The sequence below is a fragment of the Penicillium pulvis genome, assembly GCF_028828015.1.
Source record: "Penicillium pulvis strain IBT 33274 chromosome Unknown contig_23_segment0_segment0, whole genome shotgun sequence".
Classification (NCBI taxonomy): domain Eukaryota; kingdom Fungi; phylum Ascomycota; class Eurotiomycetes; order Eurotiales; family Aspergillaceae; genus Penicillium; species Penicillium pulvis.
In genome coordinates, this window is record NW_026643075.1 from 3,707,786 (window position 1) to 3,730,034 (window position 22,249).

Genomic DNA, 22,249 nt, shown 5'->3' on the forward strand with positions numbered 1-22,249 from the left:
TTGACAGGTAAGGCATAACTACTAAGTCAACGCTTGCAAAAACTTGTGGATGCTTCGACTCGTCCTGATTACGCTGTCTTTAATGTTAGTGTTTTCAATTTGATGGCAGCAGAATTGGGAGAGAAGTTTCGCCGAGTCTACATTCTTTCGGAACTACGTGTACGTGGGAAATGTTTCTTATAGATGCACTCAAAATCGAGTTCTTCAAATTTTCCACCTTTTGGTCTTGACTTCACTTTGCATAAAGCGATGCCTATCAATTGTCGCGTATTGATCGATATAGTGGAATATGTATAAAGCAGACTGGAAAAGTGGGTGAACCGGTATCACATTGCTCAGTCATGACTCAAATCCCGGTAAATTGGGGCGAAATGCACTTCGTGTGCCTCGACTCAGGCGATTGCCTCCAAATGACTCAATCGCATGCATGGCTGAAATAGCAGTACAATAATATCAAAAAAAGACGAGGACCAACGAGGCCCAGAAGGTAAAGAACCCCGCAAGGGAAGGTTCTGGGGGTATCATCGGTAGAATATTTTTTTTCGCACATGAAATTTGGGACAAAGTGTGAGACGCTTTACAGACAGAAGAGTGCCTCTTCGCCGAATTCGCGCGCAATGCTTCCTTCTTCACGGAGCAAACCGCCAAGCCAGACCTTAGCTGTCTCGAAGTCCTTTGCACCAAACTTGACCAACACAAAGCCAGCACGCACACGTGCAGCTGTCCAGGTAACGTCACCATTGGTGCTGATCGAGGGTTCCGGTGCTGATGACTCAGAGGACCAATTCCGGCTGCCGATGCGCGGCTGTGATGTGAATTGGTGCATGAAGTAGGCACCAAGAGAGTCGAAGACGGGGCCAGACAGGATCAAGGTACCTACAACTCCATGCGGTCGTGTCCTTTCTTGAATGATATTCAATGGCACAAGACCAGCTTGAGATGGAGTGTCTGCGTGGACTAGGTGGCTATTTGAACCGCTCATACCACCTATCTCGAGCTCCTCATCATCGTCGGCGTCTATGGCTTCGGATTCATCGTCTAGGATAACGGAATCACGGAGCAGAAGCCTGTTCTTTCCGGTCTTCTCGTCTGCGGCCCAGACTTCGTTCCGACCCTTCCAAAATCGGAAATTCCAGTTCTCGCCACGAGAAGTGCGACCCTGCGTTACCCAGTCTAGAACACAAAGACTGCTGCGCTGATCACCCTTAGCCGAGGCATCAACGGTGAACTTTTGGACTTGCGCATAGCGACTATCCTTATAAGGTACAGACGGATCAGGCAGGTAGCAGATAGCAGCCTGGCGGCCAATCTTCACGTCTAATGATTGCTGACTCATGTCTGAAATGCTTTCATTGGCGGGCAACTTCTTACGGTGGCCTTTGATAACGTTGAAATTTGAGTCGGTTTTGGAATCTGTCTTGAAAATCTTGGTGCTTCCTTGTGGAGTCGTCACCACCATTCTGGTGCGGGGGTCAAGCTTGATCGACACCTCAATATGGTCACCTGGCAGCAGGCCGCCGCCGTAGGTGAGGAGATAAAGGTGGACAGGCATTGATGGGCATTTGTCTGATAGTGCAGCTGGGTCAGGTTCTGGTATAAATCCTGGAGCCCGTGGGACCAGCTTTAATGGATATTTGTAGGTGAGGGTGGTGAGGGTGGGGTTATTAGGCGGGAGGAGAGAGAGAACGACGTTGCCCTGACCCGGCTTCGCTATGGAAGACTCAAAGGGCGAGCGGATAGGCATTGTTGGTTGTCGCATAATGGCGGTTGTGTGATATTGGTGTTGCAACCTTGGGAGAAGAGTTTTGGAAGTTGAGATTCGAGTTTTTGAGAGGGGTGGAGTGGAGGGATTTATCTCGATGGGACGGAAGGACAGGGAATGCGCCAAGAGGGCATGAATGTCGGAATCAGTAAGGTCTTTGCGTGATGCAAGGATGTTCAATCTGCAGCATGATGTTTTGCAGGAGAGTAGAGTTTTTACCCCGGAATTTTGGGGACGTGACTGGTATATAATTTTAGCACGGGTGATGATGGCATCTATTAGTCAATGGCGGAACCCACCTAGTCTGAGTCTGGGTGGCTCGTTTCTTGGACTATGTGTCAAGCGGGGTCCCTCCTGACTTCTCGTGCATCAACTTTCCTTGGCTCCGTAAGACCGGACGACAATGGCTTGAAGAGTGGGCGCATCAAGTAGTTTCCATGACACACTTATTCCCCACAGTCCGCCTGATCTAGTCCCACGTGATATCACTCAACCAATGACTGGCGTGATCGCCGGTCCCGTGATGTGGCCTACTGGCACGGTTATGTAAATTATTGCCTGTATATTCAGGCTCCACTATTGTGCAATCGTGTTTGAGGTGCCACATCATACCTCTACGGCCTAACACTACCCCGTATTGTACTCGCCAGCATTCTTGCAAAGGGCCTAGGTGGTTAGATTTCTATTTTGAAATTTGACTGAAATTGGCCCCTTTGTCTAAACTTCTAAATCAAATGGCTCAGCTCACCTGACGTGTCAAGCAGATCCTGTCTAGCCCTGGCGATCTTACCGATCCGCCAAGTCCTCCCGAGGTCCGCTCCACAGCCACCAAAAATGGGGTAAAACGACTCCTCAACAGGGGTAAAGGTAAAGTCAAAGATCAATTCAATCCAAGGTCTGGTGATTTGTAGTAGGGTATCTGCAGAAATTTTCCACCCGATCTTCTTTTCTATCATACGTACTGAGTATTCATACATGTGGGATTAACCGCATAACTAGGTGTCCCTGTTGCGCAAGCCCGAGACTTATCATAGAACATTACATTACATACTATGCTGCATCTGCTGGGACTTTTGAACCTTCCAAGGTGGTATCAAATAATCCGCTTGTCTGAGAGGCTTGTGAAGTATTCAAAGGTTCAAGAGTGGTTCTACTGATGACTATCACCTCAGCCATTCTACTAGTAACTCCTCACATGCCATAATCATCAAGTAGTCCCAAATAGAGAATCTGCCTTCAGTGGAGCCAGGCCAACTATGTAGGATAGGGTGGGCTCACTTGTGAGATATATACAATGCGGCATGGCAGAACAATAGATTCTGCTCTATGTAACAATACGACTTTACAGCGTGTCAGGTCCAATGTGTAACAGCGGTAGATGCCTCATTATATATCTTTGGGCTTCGCTTGGGATTATAGGGAACCTTAGAAGGTGGATGGTTATATAATTTGAATCATTGCATATGTACCCACCACAGCATTAGAGTAGAGCCATGCGCTCACAATAAAATCAAAAAAAAAAAAAGACAAGCTAATGATTATTATCCACAATGCATTGTTGGACAACGAAGAAAGCCTGGGGTAAGAAAAGAAAAAAAGAAATGACAAGAGTGGGATTTGAACCCACGCCCCGAAAACGAGATGCGGAAATCTGGATCAGGTGAACCTGAACCGCACGCCTTGGACCAACTCGGCCATCTTGCCCAATTGATGTATAAGATAAAATATTTTGACTATATGAGACAAATTTACAATAGGACAGACTAAAACCCTATGGTTCAGGCACACAGGCAACGAGGCGCGTCCACCTCCTTTACGCTTCGCTCCAGATCCCCGCTCTCTTGCTCCATCGGGCCCTTCTTTTTTTTCCTACTCACCCAGTCTTGCTACATGCGTGTGGGGCATTGATCGGATTGTCTTCGACTTGATAATTTGACCCTATCTACTCGGGCCTGACTCCTTCCTTCTCTGACAATTTGTCCGATTTTGTTTGCTGCCACGCACGGCGCGTTCCACGGAGCGCGTGTCGACCTGACGTACGGCGCTTCGAAGTCATTCTCACATTAGATACCCACCGAACTTACGCAAACTCTTTCACTCTCAATAGTCGCGAGACATTTCTTCAGACAACCCTAAGCTATTATGGAGGTGGACAGCCCTAGTGATCCGTCATCCACCCCCGCGGAGGACCGGCGCAAATCTGGTCGAATGACGCGGCGACCAGACATATTCTCGCAAAGCACACACTCATCCCATGAACTGAGCGCCAGCGGCAAACGAAAGCGTGGGGACGCGCAAGGAGCCGAGGATAGCGACAATGTGTTGTCGGAGTCGGAGAGTGATGCGATCGAGGATGATACCGATGAGGAAGAGCTAAGAGAAAGGCAACGCGCCGCTCGCAAGGCCGGAACCACCAAGAAGACCACCTCGAAGAAGTCATCACACGCATCAAAGAAGCCAAAAGTCACAGGCAACGGAGTCAGAAGACAACTTGCCTTCCGGCCTGCCGTCAACGGCGGAGTCTCGGCCTCGCGTCCTCGCAAGCCCAAGGTGCGACCTAGCCTAGCGGCAGGCGAACGTGGACTTTACGGTAAGTCAATACCTCCCATCCTTGTACAACGTTATCTAACAAAGCAAATTTAGCCGAGGTCTTTGGCAAGAGCAACAACGCAGACACGGTAGCCGCGCAATTCCTAAATCTATACCAGCGCGAGAACGCAACAGCAATTCGGGACCTGATAAACCTCGTGATTCGATGCACCGGATCTGATCTGGAGATTACAACGGAGGATGTGGAGGATGTGGATCATGCCCCGGATCGAATTCGGGATTTGCAGGGCCTCTACCAGGCTGAAGGGTTCACCGAATACCCTCTAATCTCTCGAGCAAAGAAGTACAGAGCTTTCCAACCAGTGCTCGAGGAGTTCACAGTCGCGCTCATCCAGACTTTCCACCATTCATCCGTCTTGTACACCGATGAGTCGCTCATGGAGAACATCCAAATTTGGCTTTCCTCCATGTCCACTGCCAACTGTCGTCCATTTCGGCACACTGCTACCGTCATTTCACTAGCAATCATGAATGCGCTTTGTGACATCGCACGTGAGGTTACAACAACCCTGTCAACTTCTCGCAAACAGCTTGAGAGTGAGAAGAAAAAGAAGTCCGTGAATAAGGGCAGGACAGAAGCAATTCAAAAGACCATTTCTGAGGGGGAAGAAAAGGCGCAGCAACTAGACGAGCTCTTGCAGGATTGCTTTGATACTATATTTGTCCATCGCTATCGCGATGTCGACGGCAATATCCGTGCTGAGTGTATTGCAGCCATGGGCGGATGGATTCGCACATACCGGGAATTTTTCTTTGAAGGTCAATACCTTCGATACATTGGATGGACCCTTGCCGATGTTGTTCCGGGTACTCGGTTGATCGCATTGTCGCAACTACTTCCCCTCTACGAGAACAAGGACAATATCGGTGTCCTCCATTCTTTCACAGAGCGTTTCCGTCAACGTATTGTTGAGATGGCCGTTCAAGATGCCGAGATTGCCGTGCGTATCGCCGCTGTCGAGCTGCTGATTCATCTTCGAGACGGAGGATTGCTTGAACCAGACGATATCGACTCTATCGGACGTTTGGTCTTTGATGTCGACCCTCGAATTCGGAAGACTGCAGGCCAGTTCTTCGTTGCAAACGTTCAGGATGCGTTCGAGTCGATGACGGAAGAAGTGGAAGATGAACTCAATGAGATGTTTCCCGATGATGATGAGGATGATTACGAATCACCGAAACGTTCGTGGATTAAGTTCAAGTGTCTGGCCGACATATTCCAGGCTTATGATGCACAAGAGGGCGGACAATCAGAGGTTTCCATTACATCCCGAGGCGTGCTTTCGGGGGCCCCAGCGAATTCACGCTTTGTTTTAGCTACTGAAGCTATTTACCTCCACATGGCGGAGCTCTCTCAATGGCAGTCTCTGGCTGGGTACCTGCTTTATGACCACTCCCAAATCGCCGATGATCCGCCTGAGGATGATACCACGGGAATTGTCCGCAATCTGTACAAGATGCAGGAAGGATTAGAATCGATTCTCCTTGAAGTCCTCTGTGCTTCTGTCAAACTCCGGGTACTTGACATTGCGAAATCTGACATTGACAAACGGGGGCGTAAGGTCAAGGCGTTGACAACCAAGATCCCCGAGCTCCAGGAAGAGATCTCTCACAACCTTGCTCAAATCATTCCCCAACTACTCAACAAATTTGGCTCCTCTCCAGAAGCCGCATCTGCTGTTTTACGACTGGAGCATCTGGTGGACCTCGATACCATCCAAGATCTTCAAAAGGATGCCACGGCGTATGCATCTTTGCTTAATGAAATTAATCGGCAATTTTTGACCCACTCCGATCAAGATGTCTTGGCAGAGGCTAGCGTGGCTTTCCTGCATGCCAAGAGCTCCGAGGAAATGCGGGAAGCACTTGAGGGCAAAGTTCAGGAGTTGTGGGATGACTTGGTGGAGGCACTCGGTGTTTTATCTCGCAAAAGGGAGGTCCAGAACGGCAGCTCTATCGCCGATCCAACTTTGACCGAACTCGCCAATGCTGTGACGCGTATCTCGAATCTTGCTGGTATCACGGACAGTACCGCGATTTTGGAAACAGTGCCCATCTCGCATTCAAGGTCTAAGAAAGATCATCCCGAGGCTCCTTTTAATACCCTGATTCATCTTACCATGCGTGGCACCCGTGAGCCCGATGAGGATGAAGATATTGCCAGAGCAGAGACCGAGTTGGTAACCCACAGTATTAACACATTGTTGTTCTACTTTATGTGGAAAGTACAGGCTCTATCATCTGCCCTGAATGAGGGCAATGCCTCTTTTAACACATCTTACTTTGAAGCACTTACAAAAAGTCGTGAGACTTTTGCATCCTCACTTCTACAAATCATGGAGAAGCGGCCTGGTCTTGATGATGTACGCTTTATTGCTACTACCACATACATTGATCTTCAAACACTATTTAGCACACTCCGCAACATGGGTCAAGGCATTGGTAACGACGAAGATGTTATTTTCCAGACTCAAACTCTGGTACACGAAACCTCACCAGAGGCCCAGGCTCTTATCACCAAGATCCACGGCATTGCCGAACGCACATTCGCCAAAAAACTTGGCAAAGGTCTCGATGTTGCCGAGGATGATGAACCGGAATCTGAAGACGAGCCTGAGGACGATGACGAGGGCGACGATTCAGAAGATGAGGCCGTGATAGACGAGCGACTTCGCAGCAGTATCATCGCTGAGCAGCGCCTATGCGAATTGACCGGCAAGATCGTCCTGGCTATCATCGGCCGGGTCATCGATGCCTCTGGCTCAAAACGCGGTTCATTGAAAAAACGCTTGCTTCGTAACAAGACTTCTCTTGGTCAAAATTACCGCGAGGTCTTGTCATATATGGAAGAGAGAAAGCCTCGCAGCGCACCCCGTAGCAAGGGTAAGCAGCCTGCCAAACCAGCCGCCGAGGGCCAGACACCTGGTGCAGGCGGCAAAGATTTCAAGTCCACGGAGCATGTGGACGAAGAAGATAGTGATCACGCCGACCCTGCGGAAGAGGATGACGAAGAAGATCTGCGTGCCCGTGAACTTGTCGAGGAAGACATCGATCACGAAAATGACGAGAACGAGGAGCTGAATAACGGCACACCCGAACCGGATGAGGATGAGGTTATGGGCGACTAAATTCAGTCGATGTCAGGCTATTATGTTCAGGGGCGTGTCGACTTGTCCCTTTCCCCACTTTACATTTCAATGTCTAAAATTTTCGCTTGTGCTCACTGGAGGATAAGGCTTGCTATTGTGTATGCTACAGATTTGTTATCTCTTACTGTTTCTACCTTTATATGGAGTAAATGCTATGCTTCTACACTTGGTTCACGTGAATGGTGAACATGAGCTTCAATTACCGTGTCAGCATGTGCGTGTTTCTTTTGAGTCAGAGAAAGCTGGACTCCCAGTGGCCTCAATGAACGGCAATAGAGATCTGTGGGCTCGAAAAACAAATCGTTGATTCAGTGGGCTAAGTAGTAAGGATTTAAGGAAATTCAAGGGGAGTAAAAATTTTAAAAGCATTGAAGGGGATACCAAAAAGTAGTAGATTAGCAATCTTCCCTTGCAGTATCACTTCCAGGGCCCCCAATTAACAATTCAATCCGCATGTTCGAGTTGGCTAGGCCCTCCCTAGTACAAACTAGCCACCGACGGGTGGTACACGCAGGTTTAGCTTGTAAGGATTGAATAGACTGGGAAACATCCTCAGCTAACCCCCTTGAATAGCAGCCGTAAGGCGCCTATGGGGGGTGACACTGGGCTGTATGTTTGCTACTTTTTTTTTTTTTTAAAAATCCAATCAGCAGGACATTGACCCGCTGATTCTGAAACATCATCAGTTTTCTCGATACCCAAGTATGTGGTCTTTTATATCGAAAAGAAGATTTGGTCGAGTTTCTGGGCGATGTTGATGATACTATTCACAAAGTACCTCCTAAGTACATGAATAATTGATAAGCCCCGGGTTCGATTCCACACCCCGGTTGATGTGTTCTTTTATGACTCTTTGCAATAACGATGTCCAAGATGATCAACTATATCAAACAGCTAATAGGTTTTGCGGGATAAGAGAAAGAGGCTTGTGCACAGGCCCACAAGAGAGGATCAAGCCGAATCGGAAGCAAACCGAATCCCCGCTGCGGGCAAGGCTAGCAACTCACCCGCGCCCTAAGTACATACATACTGTAGGGAGAAGTTTTCATGGAACCTGGAGCCTGGCCAATGCCACGTAAACTGACAGGGGTAGGATTCGAAGGATCAGGTGCATCCTGGCGGTGTAGATTCCCTTTAGGCTCAATATACATACAGCATATCCCCTCTCGTCTCTACGATTCGTACAATTTCTCTCCCCAATTCTCCTTCATAATTTCTCTGACTCACAAGCAAAATGGCTGAAATTCAGGATTATACCAAGGCTCTGGAGATTCTCAAGGAATATCCCTCAGGAGATGGCCTCCACGTTGATGACCTTCTTGACTCGGACAAGCATGGAGCATTGACTTACAATGACTTCCTTATTTTGCCCGGCTCTATCAGTAAGTCAATCAATTGCATTTGGTTCAATCGTACTAATTCTAGGAACAGCTTTTACAGCATCGGAAGTTACATTGGAATCAAAGGTATCCAGACGCTTCAGCCTCAAAGCCCCTCTCCTGTCTTCCCCTATGGACACCGTGACCGGTCACAACATGGCTATTCATATGGCTCTCTTAGGAGGCCTGGGTGTTATCCATAACAACTGCCCTCCTGATGAGCAGGCTGAGATGGTGAGGAAGGTAAAGCGGTACGAAAATGGCTTTATCCTCGACCCCGTTGTTCTTTCCCCGAAGGCAACCGTCGGAGATGCAAAGCAGCTGAAGGCCAAATGGGGCTTCGGTGGCTTTCCCGTAACTGGTTAGTATAATTCCTTTTCCTTTGGGCTTGGTGATTCTAATCTATTCGCTCATAGAAACTGGAACCTTGCATTCGAAGCTTCTTGGCATCGTTTCTAGCCGTGATATCCAGTTCCACAACCAGTCTGATGATCCTGTCACGACTGTAATGTCGACGAAACTTGTTACTGCTCCCGCAGGAACTACCCTCACCGAGGCCAACGAAGTTCTCCGGAATTCGAAGAAAGGAAAGTTACCGATAGTGGATAAGCACGGGTCTTTAATATCATTGCTATCTCGGAGTGATTTGATGAAGAACATTCACTATCCTCTGGCATCAAAGGTTCAGTCAAAGCAGCTTCTCTGTGCCGCAGCCGTGAGCACTCATGATGCGGACAAGGTCCGACTCCAGAAGCTAGTTGACGCAGGGCTGGATATTGTCGTTGTCGACAGTAGCCAGGGACACAGCACATACCAGATTTCAATGATCAAATACATCAAGCAAAACTTTCCACAGCTTGATGTCATCGCAGGCAACATCGTCACCCGGGAACAAGCCGCAGCATTGATTGCTGCTGGTGCGGACGGACTGAGAATCGGCATGGGCAGTGGAAGTGCTTGTATTACTCAGGAAATCATGGCCGTTGGCCGTCCTCAGGCTACGGCTGTGCGCAGTGTCTCTTCCTTTGCCGCCCGCTTTGGTGTCCCCTGCATTGCGGACGGTGGAGTCTCGAACCTGGGCCACATTGTCAAGGGACTTGCGTTGGGCGCCTCGGCGGTGATGATGGGGGGTCTGCTTGCTGGTACCAAGGAGTCTCCTGGAGAATACTTTGTTAGCAACGAAGGGCAGCTGGTTAAGGCTTACCGTGGTATGGGAAGCATTGCGGTCATGGAGAGCAAAGGTCAAGCTGGTGATAATGCCGGCACCGCGCGTTATTTCTCAGAGAATGATAAGGTTAAGGTTGCGCAGGGTGTCGCGGGATCAGTCATTGATCGTGGCTCCATCAACCAGTTTTTGCCTTATCTTGTGGCTGGTGTGCAGCATTCGCTTCAGGATATTGGTGTGAAGAGCCTTGATGCCCTACACGATGGTGTTAACCAAGGCCAAGTTCGATTTGATATGAGGAGCGCCAGTGCCATGGCTGAGGGAAACGTCCATGGCTTACACAGCTATGAGAAGAAGCTATACTCTTCCTGAATTGGAATCTCTCTTTACCCACGCTCCTTGAATGTACTGTCTTTCCTCCAGCCGAAAATCTGTTAGAGACGAAATTCGATCATCAGCAATCTTCACTCGTTCCACATTTGCTTTGCCATTCATTTTGATAACGATGAAGCGTAGAACGCCAGTCAATATTTCTTCACGAAGCAATGCCAAATCTCCTCAAGGTGACATACCAGCCAATTTTAGTCAGTATAATAAAACGCTGATTCATATATAGGAGAACATGGGGGAATTGGCAGTGATTCTGCCAATACTACATATACTGTTTTCTACTACATCCCCTCATGGTTCCAATCATGCTTACTTCCAATACGAGGTCCACGAGCGGTGTTTATTCCACGGCTGACCCCTGCAATTACTTGCCCCTCCTTTCAAACAATCACCCCTATGAACATCGAATCAACCCTCAGCTCATACTTGCTCTCGAGACGCTCTTCCTGTTGACTGGTGCTCTTATAAGATTGTTCAGATCTTCAAGGATTCCCGTAATGACTGATCAAGCCGGCGATAAATATGCTCAGGTGATAAGCGACGGCCAGCAAACAGTTACGCTAACAGGAGCTATTGTCGAGCTCGTCGGGCGCCCCCTTTCGTCCATATGGCGGAAGCGAAATACAACTCAGGCCTTCAAGGAAAGGCTAGGGGAGTGGGCTGACGAGGCAGTTGATCGCAAGGGCCGGTGGCTGCAGCCCGTACTCCGTAGCAGGGCGTTCGAAGATCACCTGGTGCGTGAGAACGGGTATTTCCAGCCTACTGGACAGTGCGATTCGTCGTTCGCCTGGGCGCAGTTACTCTACGCCCTCAACATTCGTCCCGGTGGTGGTGTTATAGCCTGGAGACTGCCACCAAAAGTCATCAACCCAGCGGTCGCCGGGGATGTCGCACTTGAGGTCGATGGCGCTGCCATGTGCCACATTATCAATATTTTTCGTATGTATAAGAAATCTGCGCCTGAGGATTTCAGTCGATGTTCTTTCCCTTTCGGTCGCTTGTCGATAGATCAAAATGGTGCCAAGTTTACAGCGACATTCGAACCGGGAACACAAGACGATCTCCGAGAACAGCGAGTGCCTTTCTCTTATAGGTGCTGGGCGATTCCTGGAAGCTACCTACTCATCGACAAAGAGGTGGTAGTTGCAAACTACTTTAATGCAATACATTACGACATCTCAGATGCAGCAGAAATTGGGGGCTTACCCAATCCAAACCAGCCGATGAAGGATAGGGCTAGTTTCCTCTTACGAGCACTCGAGCTGCTCAGGTCCGGTGGTCTAGATCATGCGTGCACGAAATGCCCCAGAATCTGCACAGAAGCTTGGCACAGACCCAGGCTGATCACCAGAACATGGATGGAAGAGATGAGCCGGATCAAGCGTCGAGTCACAACCAACGGGGGAGAAGACATGAGCCTAATCGAATACGTTGTATCCTCTCTCGCCGACAGACCCAACTTTGTAGCTGAGGTGAATCACTCGTGCTCAATATTTTTTAGGTTTGCCGGAGAACAAGAAAGGTGGAAGCCTTTGGTGCGGAGCTGGCTGGACGAGAGGTGTATGTCTTCGCAAAGCGGATTCAGTTCTTACTGGACTCAGTCTAGTCCGTCAACGGGATTGATGGAGCAAGTTTTGAATCGGCTTATGCTGAAGGAACTTCCGTCTGTTCTCGAAAATTTAAAGATGCAGCCGAAGGGTTCCTGGTTGAAAGAGCTATCTACGATGGTCTCGGACCTTATTGATCTGCTTACGGCTGGGGATGACTTGATAAATGCACCGCTAGTTGTCCTTGGGTTAGGCGCAGATCATAGCCTGTGGCAGGGCACCTGTGAAGTCCGAGGTCAATGAGCTGGTCCTTGTAAAAAAAATCGAAAGCAGATAGTCCATGAACAAAGAGAATTCACAATTCATTCTGATACTCCTTAGTTTTCAGATTTCCAACAAAATCGAGGTCATCACATCATTCCCTGTTATTCCTCTTTAAAGGGGGTTGTTTTCCTTGAAATGCCAACCGAAATCCTTTGCATCTCGCTGTACATCCCCAGAAATAGGAAACAGCGGGACGCCTTTCATGTTCTCACCATCAACACTTCCCTAAATCTCTAAAATACAGTACATTACATCTTGATGTGGTTTCATTATAGAGTGCATTGGGAACAGCACCTTACAAGGTTATCTATAGCAGAAATTACGACTGGATTTGAATGAATAATGGCTTTTGTTTCTGGCAAACTGCGATAGATACGGGAACAGCGTAGCATAATCGACAACCATGGTCAGGAAATGTGGCTTGGCTAGAACTATCGGCAATAGTAATCAATCACCGGATTATATCATTGCGGGCAATAACATCTCCAATGTAAGATCACCAAGACACATGCCCCTGATGCCAGCGAGCAAGTGTTCTCATGAATGGGACCAATACCCTCCACAAGGAACACTAGAAGATCGAGAGATAGGGTGGTAGGGTGACATTAACATAAAAAAAAACCGATCCTGCAAACAAATACGCCTGTGTATGAGGATGCTAAAAAAAAAGGGGGATAGGGGTTACATGACGGTGAATCTTGTTTATCGTGAATCACAAAATGGGGAGGATGAAATGGCGAAGGGGGAAGGGGGAAGTGAAAGTCGTGACAAGTGACAAGGAGCCCAAGGAAGAAGGAGAAAATAGAACAAAACCCCAGCACCGTAATATAACGATAAAGAGATTGAAAAGGCGGTCGGTGGAAAGAACAAAATAACCACTTCTTTACATGTCCATGGAGTCACCACCGTTGGCGAAGTTGAATCCACCAGCGGGCTGCTGCTGACCAGTACCGAGGGTGAAACCAGTCTGGGTTTGCTGGGGAGCCAGCTCGTCAATATCACCGGCAGCCTCATCCTCATCGGAGAAGTACTTCTCGATGATGTTGTAAGCCTTCATGTAGATCTCCTCGTTGGCGTTGTTCTGGCAGTCGTGGATCTTCTCCATACCACCGGCCTCCTCAATAAAGAGAGCATAGCGGTTGACGCGAGCCTCACCTTGACCGGCCTCCTTGTCCATCTCACCGACCTTGAGGATGTTCTCAAGGCCATCAAGAGCAACCTGGATGATCTTGTTGTCGGGGCAAGCCAGGAGGTCACAGAGGGGCTTGATGCAACCTTGGGAAACAAGGTAGCGAATCTGATCAGGCTTCTGCAGACCACCGGAGGTGGCGTTGGAGATGGCCCAGCAGGCCTCCTTGCGGGTCTTGAAGTCACCGTTGGCAAGCAGGTTGATCAATGGGGCGATGATGCCAGCATCAATGACAGACTGGATTTGGCTGGAGTTGCCGGCAGTGACGTTGGAGATAGTCCAGCAAGCCTCCTTGCGGATACCGTCCTTGGTGGAGCTCAGGAGGGACAGAAGAGCGGGGAGAGAGCCGCAGTTGATGATGACCTGGGTCTGCACGTCATCACCAGTGACAATGTTACCTACGGAGCGGAGAGCAGGGGTCTGAACAGAGGTGGAAGCGTGCATGAGGAGCTCCACAAGGCGACGGGGGATGCCAGCCTCAATGACGGCCTGGATCTTGTCGTTGGCACCATCGGAAAGGTAAGAGATAGCCCAGCAAGCATCAATCAGGACCTCATCATCAAGCATGTAGATGAGCTTGGCAAGGACGGGGAGAGCGGGAGCAATCTGAGGCAAGGTTAGAGATAGTCAGGCAAAAAACAAGCAACAATCAAAGACTTACAGTGTTCCAGTCAGGCTGGGGGGTCTTGCCACGACAGAAGTTGCTCAAGGTCCAGGTCGCGTTGCGGAGCATACTCAGCTTGCGGCCATCGTTGATGAGGTTCAGGAGAGGGCGCAGGGCGCCAGCTCCCAAAACGAAGTCACGGCAGTGAGGGCTATCACCAGCAATGTTACCAAGGGCCCACACGGCCTGCTCACGGACATCGGGCTCAGGGCTGCTCAGGAGCTCAACGAAGATTGGGACAGCGCCGGCCTCAATGACGACCTGGGTCTGCTGGGCGGAACCAGAGGCAATGTTGGTCAGGGCCCAAGCAGACTCAAACTGAACCAGGGTGTGAGGGGAGCGGAGGAATTCAACGAAGCGGCTGACAACGCCGGTCTCAATAACGCGCTCGATAGGAGGGTTGCGCTCCTTAGACAGCAATTTGCGGAACTTGGTGGTGGCCTGAATTTGCTCCTCAACCTGATCGGAGAAGACACCCTTCACCATCTGGGGAAGCTCGACATTGAGCTAGGAAATTCATTGTGTTAGCTTTGTTGTTTGCTTCTCGGTGTGGTTTGAGATTTTTATAGTGGGGTTGTGCATAGTAATGGTCCGTGGTGGAGGGGTCGGCCCCATGGCAACAGGGCGGTGAAAAAAAAATCCATGTTGATGATCGCATAATAAAAACAAAGGACAAAGAGCGTTGGAACAAAGACAGCATGGGATAGCATCATCCATAGGGTATTTCCAGTATATGCCTTGAAGTACAAGGAGAGGAGCAGAAAAAAAAAAGGGGAAGCTTACCTCGCTCTCAATAGCACTGGCCTCGTCGTCACTCTCAGTGGCGGCAGCCATGCCACCAACACCGACACCACCATCGCGAGTCTGAACACCACGTCGCTTGGCCATGTTCTCCTCACGCTTCTGCTTGCGGATCTCCACCTGCTGTTCTTCACGGCGGCGGCGGAGCTCATCGGGGCGGAACTGGTTTCTGGCCTTGAACTGCGTCCGGCGGTGCTCGGGGATATAACGTTCCGCCATGATGGGTGGATTTAATTGCGAAAATGAAGCGCGCCACGAAAATGAGTTGGGATACGAAGAAATATGGTAAATGGAGGGCGCGCCGTTGATGGGGAGGAAGGAGGAAAAGAGATGTGGGGGAAGGAGAAGAGAAAGAAAGGATTCGTGTGTGCAAGGAGGGGGAGCTGTCACATGATCCCCTCAGCTACGACACATCAAATCAAATCCCTTACTTTTCTTTGTATCAACTTTTCAAACGTTTTATCTAGAAAATTTCAAGGCAGTTTCCTTTTTATTACTTTCAATTGGATTTCCTCAGCTGGAATTTGGGGGTCCTCAGTGTCCAATGGCCCCATGACAGACCTTTCTTCATTGACCAACCAAAACCGCGTCTTCTCTTTTTTGCCATCTTGCTAGCTCGACTCAAGACATTTCTTTTAAAGAGGCATTTAGAGATTCTGCCGTGTGCAGCCAAAAGACGTTATGCCTGCTACCGACCCTGTAAGGAGCATTGACGCTGCATGTTCTTCTCGCGGGCTTGTGACAGTCATCGGCATGGTGGTTTCCAAGCTAGACGCCTACCGCACCTCTGGCTCTTCATATTGTATCACTTTTGAACTCAAAGATTATGATTTCGATGGCCCCGACTGGGCAAATAGTCTGAAAATCAAGTATTTCAACGACAACGAAAGCAAGCTGCCCCCCGTTCTGAAACACGATGTAGTCCTTCTTCGGAACATTCGAGTAAGGCGTTGAAAATGGACATAGGTCTACTTATATGATACCAATTTCCATGCTGACATCATTGCGCTAGGTCGGTGAATATAAAGGCAAAGTTACCGGCGCTGCCTATCAAGGCCAAAAGGTCCCATGGGCTATATTCAGACACGAAGAAGATTCCACCAAGAGCCCATCTATCACTACCGGGCCTGACCCTTTCTCTCCGACAGCAGCAGAAAAAAGGATTGCACTCGCGCTTCTAGACAAGTATACACAGGAGGTGCAAAATAACACCTGGCGAACCGGTCCACCAGGCCAAAACCAAGTGGTCCAGGCTATTCCATCTGCAAAAAAGAAATCAGGTCTTCCTATGACCCTGATAAAAGATCTTGAGGCCAATTGCTACGTCCAAATCGTCGGCCAGGTAGTAAAAGACCACAATTATGAGAGCGACAAAAGTACCATTTGGATTACTGACTACACCGTCAATGAATCTCTGGTTGATTACAAGAAGGACGACGACGAGACAGGGACCGATGGCGACAAATTCGGCTACTTAACTCGCAAGGAGGATGGATGGCCTGGTCCATGGGGAAAATTGACTATGCAAGTCACGCTGTGGGATCCGCATGCCGCTTATTCCCGGAATAATGTCAAGCCAGGTGACCTCGTGCTCCTTGGATCTGTTCGCCCCAAATACAGCAACCACGGTAACCTTGAAGGAGTCGTCCATGAAGACAAGAAATTTCCAGAAAAGGTTCATCTGCGCACTATTTCGAGTGACTACAGCGAAGAAGCACAAGAGCTCATGAAGCGTCGAAAAGCATATTGGGAGATCCATGGAGAGCCCAAAACCGAGAACAAACAGTCCAAAAAACAAAAGAAGAAAGCAACAGAGAAAGAGAAAAGCAGGGAAGAGGGCCAAACGGTAATATCAGCAACGTTGTCCCGGGCGAAGCGAAACCCTAATGTGAAGACACGCGAATTCGGAATTCCAGTGCGCTCCGTGGATTCGATCCTATCAGCCGAAACCCACATCATCTCTCTCCCGGGTGGTATTAGCTACAAATTACCATTTCAAAACGTTGCCTACAATATCATCGCTCGAGTCGTCGACTTCTTCCCCCCAGATCTGGCAGATTTCGCAGTGCAAGTCCGAACAAAAACCATTGCACACCAAAGCCAAGAACACAGGACATGGGAGTGGCGTTTTTATCTTCTGGTGGAAGGCATTGAACCAGTGATCTTAAAGGATCAACCGCGAGAACAAATGAAGATCTTCGTCTCCGGTGCAGAAGCTGAACATCTGCTTTGCCTGGATCCTACTGAGTAAGTTTCCGGGTTCTTTACATCTTCAAATCAAGTTTGGAATCGCTGATTATGATCTATGCAGTCTTCGCCAAAATCCAAGTAATCTTAATGAGCTGAGGGAAAAACTATTCCTCCTATGGGGCAATCTTGAAGAGAAGAAACGAGAAGGAGCTGTGAATATGGTTCAGGGTCAAGCTTGGACACCACCAGCGGGGATTTCAGGCGTACCGATGCAGTGTTGTATTAAGGAATATGGGGTCACATGCGTCCATTCCCGAGACCCAGATGCTATGCAGGTTGACGGAGAGCCGTGTGGTGTTCAGGAAGGGTGTTTTGGATGGGAGAGACGGTTTTCTTTGTATGGTACGACTATTCATGAATAAGGAGATGTCGAGTGGTATGTACATAACGATTTTAGCTATCCCTGTAATATCAATGGACCATTTCACAAATCAAAGAATGAAACCTCCGAGACTTCAATTCATTCAATGTCCGATATTTTAAATAATTTATAGTAATACTAATACAATTTATCATTGAAGGCAATACGTTTTGGGGTAGATATAGATGGTTCCACCCCATCCACACCTTATAGACCCCATTCTTCCATAGGAAGGCAATAGTGGTAAATCCAATGACAATCAAGCCCATTCCGTGCGCCTGAGCCTGTCAACTCCGAAAGGAAACTTCCCAATCTACCATGAGTGTTTCCATCTCTTGACGACACCGAATTGATAACCCCGAAACCAAAGGCCCCAAATAACCTTATAAGGAGAACAAAAAAATAAAGAAAATAGGAAGAAAAAGAGAAGAGAAAAAAAGGCAAAAAATCGAGGAACGACTATAATTCCGATGCCAGTCACCAAATTGGCCTTTAGATCTTGGTCACCTTGACGATATTGGTGTCGATGCCGTGGGCCACAGGCTCAAAACGACAACTATCGCCTCGGAAGCAGGTCTTCTTGCCCGGCTCACTCTGCGGGCAACGGTGTCCGTAAATGCATTCAGGATCTTCACATTCCAGTCCAAAGCGACAGGGGGTCATCCGCGCGATGGCAGACAGAATATGGAGTTCTTGCCGGGTCAATTTGCGATCATGATCATGATAGCAGTTCTCCTCGTTGGGACATTCCCCAAGGAGGAAGTAATAATTGCACAATTTGAGCTTTTTCAATCGATTCAGGTCATCCCGAGGGATGCTCTTGAAATCTAGACGGTCCACTCGCTGTCCGTATTTATTTCGCTCCACTGTCTTGAGAGGTGACGAGCCAGATCCCTTGGAGCGAACAACCTGGAAGTCGGGGGCTTCGTTGTTTGTATTCGGTGTTGGCGCTAATGGCTGTGCGCCCAGGCCTGAAGCACTCGTGTTGGTGGAAGTGCGGGACAAGGGCGGAGGGTTCTGTAGCTGCTGCGACGGTGATGGGGTGAGCAAGGACCGAGAGGGCAAGCTGCTCTTCCAGGGCGCAACATAGATAGGTGCCACCTTGGATGAACGCAGGACATCAGGGAACTTGGCAGTCCGAAATGATCCCTTCACCGCATCCAGTTCCTTGTCGAATGCCACACCTTCCACGAGCGACACACGTCCGGTAAGATCTCCATCATTCAATGTCTCTTCGAGGAACTGGGCATATTCGGTATTTGAGGCGCAACCAACGAAAACCTGGTGGCAATGGCAGTTGTAAAGGAAGACCTGGAACATCTCTGCAAGGGAGAAAACAGGTAAGAATTAGCTCGTGGGTCTCCACCGCAAGCGCAGTTGGTCTCTTTCCACAAACCTTGAATTTTATCATAGGCCCTGTTCTTGCCGCTGCCAATGTCAATAATCTCCGAGTATGACATGGTCTCATTGAACCCGCGGATAAATTCATGAACCGTCAAGGGATCCGCGAGAATCCCACTCCGGATACATGTCTCTGTGAAACCCTTCACATTCAAGTAGAGCTTGAGTATTATCTTGGGCACATTGACACTCGGCAGGTTTTGCAACAGGTATGTGTGCATGGCCGTGTAAAACTGTGTAGCGGCATTTCGGCCACCCTCTTCACCCAACTGCAAGAACTCGTCCTTGAAAATTATACCCTCGCCATCTAGGAGTACCACCACGAACGGTTCTCGGTCCTGTAGGGAATACCGGCATTAGCGCAGGCCTAAATTAGATCGGTTGCCACTGTCGCCCACCATTATATTCTTGATCTGGGATATCTGTTGCATGAGCTCCATTTCGTGCAGCTGGATATCCCGGTTGAAACGTGTCTCGCGTTCATGGTCCAATTTCTCGCGCTGGAAGGAGTTTTCAAGGTCGGTGACTCGTTGAAGAAGTTCCTATCATGAAGCGCATTAGCATTTTCATTCGGAGAAAAGAAGGGATCGTAAAAATACCTCAATGAGCTGATTCTTCTGTTGATCGAGCGCGCCGATCTGACGATAGCGATCCAAATATGGTGAAGAATCCATGATGAAAATTAAGTCGGTGGTGGAAATGGGTTGAAAAAGATAGGATTGAAGGTTTGGAAAGATCAAGGGAACAGATAAAGTTAAAAGGCAAGCTTAGTGCGCGATCAACGCGACGAACAAGTTCACTCCCTTTTTCCAGGACTGAACGGTGATAAAGATTCACTCACGAAAGAGAATGAGGTCTTGATTAAGATACGATCTCTTTTTTTTTTTCTTTTGACTCACTTGTCCTTGTTCCTCTGATCTTCTTTTTACCCAATAAATTTCAATTCCAAAAAAAATCTGGAAAATGGACATGAAAGGCTGACTCAGCTTCCCCGGGCAAGTGGACCTTGACTGTTTCCCTAATTGCAACGTGTGATCACCCCTACACTTCCTCCATCAACACTCCCCTTCACCCAATCTTCAAGATGACTCGCTTTGGTTTCCTCTCCCTGGCTCTGCTCTCCCTTCAGGCCTTCGTTGGCACCGGCTTCGCTGCTGTAAGTGAATCATACTCGCGTGACTCATTGGGAAGCGTGGGAGGTAAAGAGATGATCAATTGACTAACCATTGTCTTGTTGATAGGATGCTGAGAAGGTTGAGGAGGATCGGACCTTCGCTGTCAGTGCGGAGGCATCCTTCCCCTCTTCTGAGATCTTCGGTGTGAAGCTCGTCAACGGTCACCCGACCCAGGCGCTCATCGCTTTCACTAATGAAGAGCCCAACCCGATCACCGTGAACTTCATTGGTGGTAGCCTGTGGACTGTGGAGGAGGAGAGCCAGGCGGTCCGTAACCTGACTGCCACTCGTTACGGCGTCGAGATCCCTGCCAATTCTAAGGAGAGCGTCAGCTACAGCTTCGCGACCGAGATGCACCCCCAGGATCTCCGTCTGAACATCGCTGCCATCCTGTCTGACAGCGAGGGCAAGTTCTTCACCGTCCAGGCCTTCAATGGCACTGTGAGCGTGGTGGAGCCCGAGACTAGCATCTTCGACCCCCAGATGTAAACATTTCCCCTTCCCAATCCCCCGCATACTCTGGCGACCTTGTCTTATGAGCTCAGTTGGCTAACCCAAATCACTTTTTTAGTATCTTCCTCTACTTCTTCCTCCTGGCTTGCTTCGTTGGTGTCGTCTACTTTTTCTACACCGTGTGGGTCGCCCCCTACTTCCCCCAGAAGCGCAAGAGCGGCAAGTCTGGCGAGAAGCGTACCCCCGCTAAGCGCGCCGAGTCCGTTGCCACTGAGGAGACCTCCAGCCCTGCCGTTTCCTCCGCTACCACCTACAACGCCGACTGGATTCCCTCTCACCATATTGCCCGCCCCGAGGCGCGCAAGGTGAAGGGTGCTGGCAAGTCCAAGGTTCGCTCCTAAATTCGCATATATGACAAGACCGTCAGTGATGGAGGAAAGGGCTGAGAAGGAGGTGTGGAGAAGCATTAGGCTTCTGTCCAATTCAGGTATAGAATAAAAGTCTGAAATATAGGCGCCCATGCTGAAAATGCATGCAAACCCAGCAATCTGACTTTCCATGCCGGAACATGTACAATTTTACGAAGGTTGGAAAACCCGATATAGCCTCTTCCTGGAACGGCCATTTTGGACGGTCCTGGGAGAGTGTTCGAATACAAATATGAAATCCGGCTGCTTTCTGTCGCAAGACGTGAGTTTGCGCAGTTCTGCCCTCGGGTTCACAATCTTCTCCATTCCTCGAATTCCCGTTCTAGATGTTCCTTCAGCTGCGTGAACTTGTTACCGAACTTCTCTCCACAGCGCCAGCAGACAAAGTCTCTCTTTAGATACCCTTCTCGCGTAGGATGCCTTCGCACATCATCTTCAGCCAGCGGAAAGTCTTCAATGGGAACAAAGAACGGTGTCGCAAAGCTATTGTAGTGCTTCCGGTGCTTGAGTCGCTCGCTATACCGATCCACAGCAATGACATGCACATGTAGATGGTTCATCGAAGGTACGGCGTGCACTCCACACATAATCTCCTTCTCCCAGTCTCGACCCGTGGGCAGTTCTTCTGGTGCTGGATCAGCAATAAGAGCAGCCTGCCGAGCTTGCTCCTGTGCAGAGTCCTTGCCGTATTTCCGCCTCAACTCAGCGGCAGCTAGAGTGCGCAACTTGTATACCTCGGTTCGGACCTTGGTGAGAAATTCGGCGTCTTCAAAGGCATCGAAAGGGTGCAGACGGGTTTTTGTTGGATCGCGAGGGAGTAGCAATAGGTGAAGCGATGATTTTGGGAACATATCATAGATTGCGACGAAGTCTTCATTGTGGTTTACTACCACGTTGGACGGATAGGTCTCAGGCTTTGCGATGTATGCTCCTAGACCGTCACGTCCACTTCTGAAAGCGTTTTCGGAACGCGGCGTGTTTTTCGTCCGGGTAATTTCAGGTGTTGACTTTGCCTGCTTTTTTCTTGACGAGAGAAGCTCTGTAACTGGGTGATAGTCAGTATTTTGCCATTGAGCTCATCGGTGTATGGCGGTCTCACAGGCGTTTCTCTTCTCCGCAGTGCTGCCAGTTTGTTCGTTCGCCTGATCTTTCGCGAGATCACTATTCTGATCTGACCCAGTCATTTTGAGAGAGAGAGAGA

At 49.0% G+C, this 22,249-nt stretch overlaps 9 protein-coding genes across 9 annotated transcripts; 5 read left to right on the forward strand and 4 right to left on the reverse strand.

Moving 5' to 3' along the window:
- Positions 1 to 577: 577 nt before the first annotated feature.
- N7503_005673 (urease accessory protein UreD) lies at positions 578 to 1,759 on the reverse strand (the record flags this gene model as incomplete). Its single annotated transcript, XM_057065220.1, has 1 exon — positions 578 to 1,759. The coding sequence occupies one exon, from the start codon at positions 1,757 to 1,759 to the stop codon at positions 578 to 580; it is 1,182 nt and encodes a 393-aa protein (XP_056922963.1).
- A 2,145-nt stretch (positions 1,760 to 3,904) lies between these two features.
- On the forward strand, positions 3,905 to 7,500 carry N7503_005674 (cohesin subunit IRR1; the record flags this gene model as incomplete). The annotated part of the gene is made up of 2 exons (XM_057065221.1): positions 3,905 to 4,352; positions 4,406 to 7,500. 2 exons carry the CDS (start codon positions 3,905 to 3,907, stop codon positions 7,498 to 7,500), a joined length of 3,543 nt encoding a protein of 1,180 aa, XP_056922964.1.
- A 1,255-nt stretch (positions 7,501 to 8,755) lies between these two features.
- N7503_005675 (uncharacterized protein) lies at positions 8,756 to 10,437 on the forward strand (the record flags this gene model as incomplete). The annotated part of the gene is made up of 3 exons (XM_057065222.1): positions 8,756 to 8,903; positions 8,953 to 9,261; positions 9,317 to 10,437. The coding sequence occupies 3 exons, from the start codon at positions 8,756 to 8,758 to the stop codon at positions 10,435 to 10,437; spliced, it is 1,578 nt and encodes a 525-aa protein (XP_056922965.1).
- Positions 10,438 to 10,952: 515 nt separating this feature from the next.
- Positions 10,953 to 12,305, forward strand: N7503_005676 (uncharacterized protein; the record flags this gene model as incomplete). The annotated part of the gene is made up of 1 exon (XM_057065223.1): positions 10,953 to 12,305. One exon carries the CDS (start codon positions 10,953 to 10,955, stop codon positions 12,303 to 12,305), a length of 1,353 nt encoding a protein of 450 aa, XP_056922966.1.
- Positions 12,306 to 13,209: 904 nt separating this feature from the next.
- Positions 13,210 to 15,199, reverse strand: N7503_005677 (karyopherin alpha; the record flags this gene model as incomplete). Its single annotated transcript, XM_057065224.1, has 3 exons — positions 13,210 to 14,121; positions 14,177 to 14,686; positions 14,963 to 15,199. 3 exons carry the CDS (start codon positions 15,197 to 15,199, stop codon positions 13,210 to 13,212), a joined length of 1,659 nt encoding a protein of 552 aa, XP_056922967.1.
- A 462-nt stretch (positions 15,200 to 15,661) lies between these two features.
- On the forward strand, positions 15,662 to 17,592 carry N7503_005678 (uncharacterized protein; the record flags this gene model as incomplete). The annotated part of the gene is made up of 3 exons (XM_057065225.1): positions 15,662 to 15,922; positions 15,993 to 17,227; positions 17,292 to 17,592. The coding sequence occupies 3 exons, from the start codon at positions 15,662 to 15,664 to the stop codon at positions 17,590 to 17,592; spliced, it is 1,797 nt and encodes a 598-aa protein (XP_056922968.1).
- A 491-nt stretch (positions 17,593 to 18,083) lies between these two features.
- On the reverse strand, positions 18,084 to 19,666 carry N7503_005679 (CCCH zinc finger protein; the record flags this gene model as incomplete). Its single annotated transcript, XM_057065226.1, has 4 exons — positions 18,084 to 18,913; positions 18,988 to 19,330; positions 19,391 to 19,534; positions 19,592 to 19,666. The coding sequence occupies 4 exons, from the start codon at positions 19,664 to 19,666 to the stop codon at positions 18,084 to 18,086; spliced, it is 1,392 nt and encodes a 463-aa protein (XP_056922969.1).
- A 410-nt stretch (positions 19,667 to 20,076) lies between these two features.
- Positions 20,077 to 21,021, forward strand: N7503_005680 (putative translocon-associated protein, alpha subunit; the record flags this gene model as incomplete). The annotated part of the gene is made up of 3 exons (XM_057065227.1): positions 20,077 to 20,148; positions 20,234 to 20,652; positions 20,739 to 21,021. The coding sequence occupies 3 exons, from the start codon at positions 20,077 to 20,079 to the stop codon at positions 21,019 to 21,021; spliced, it is 774 nt and encodes a 257-aa protein (XP_056922970.1).
- Positions 21,022 to 21,338: 317 nt separating this feature from the next.
- N7503_005681 (DNA 5'-adenosine monophosphate hydrolase) lies at positions 21,339 to 22,232 on the reverse strand (the record flags this gene model as incomplete). The annotated part of the gene is made up of 2 exons (XM_057065228.1): positions 21,339 to 22,093; positions 22,148 to 22,232. The coding sequence occupies 2 exons, from the start codon at positions 22,230 to 22,232 to the stop codon at positions 21,339 to 21,341; spliced, it is 840 nt and encodes a 279-aa protein (XP_056922971.1).
- Between the last annotated feature and the right edge of the window lie 17 nt (positions 22,233 to 22,249).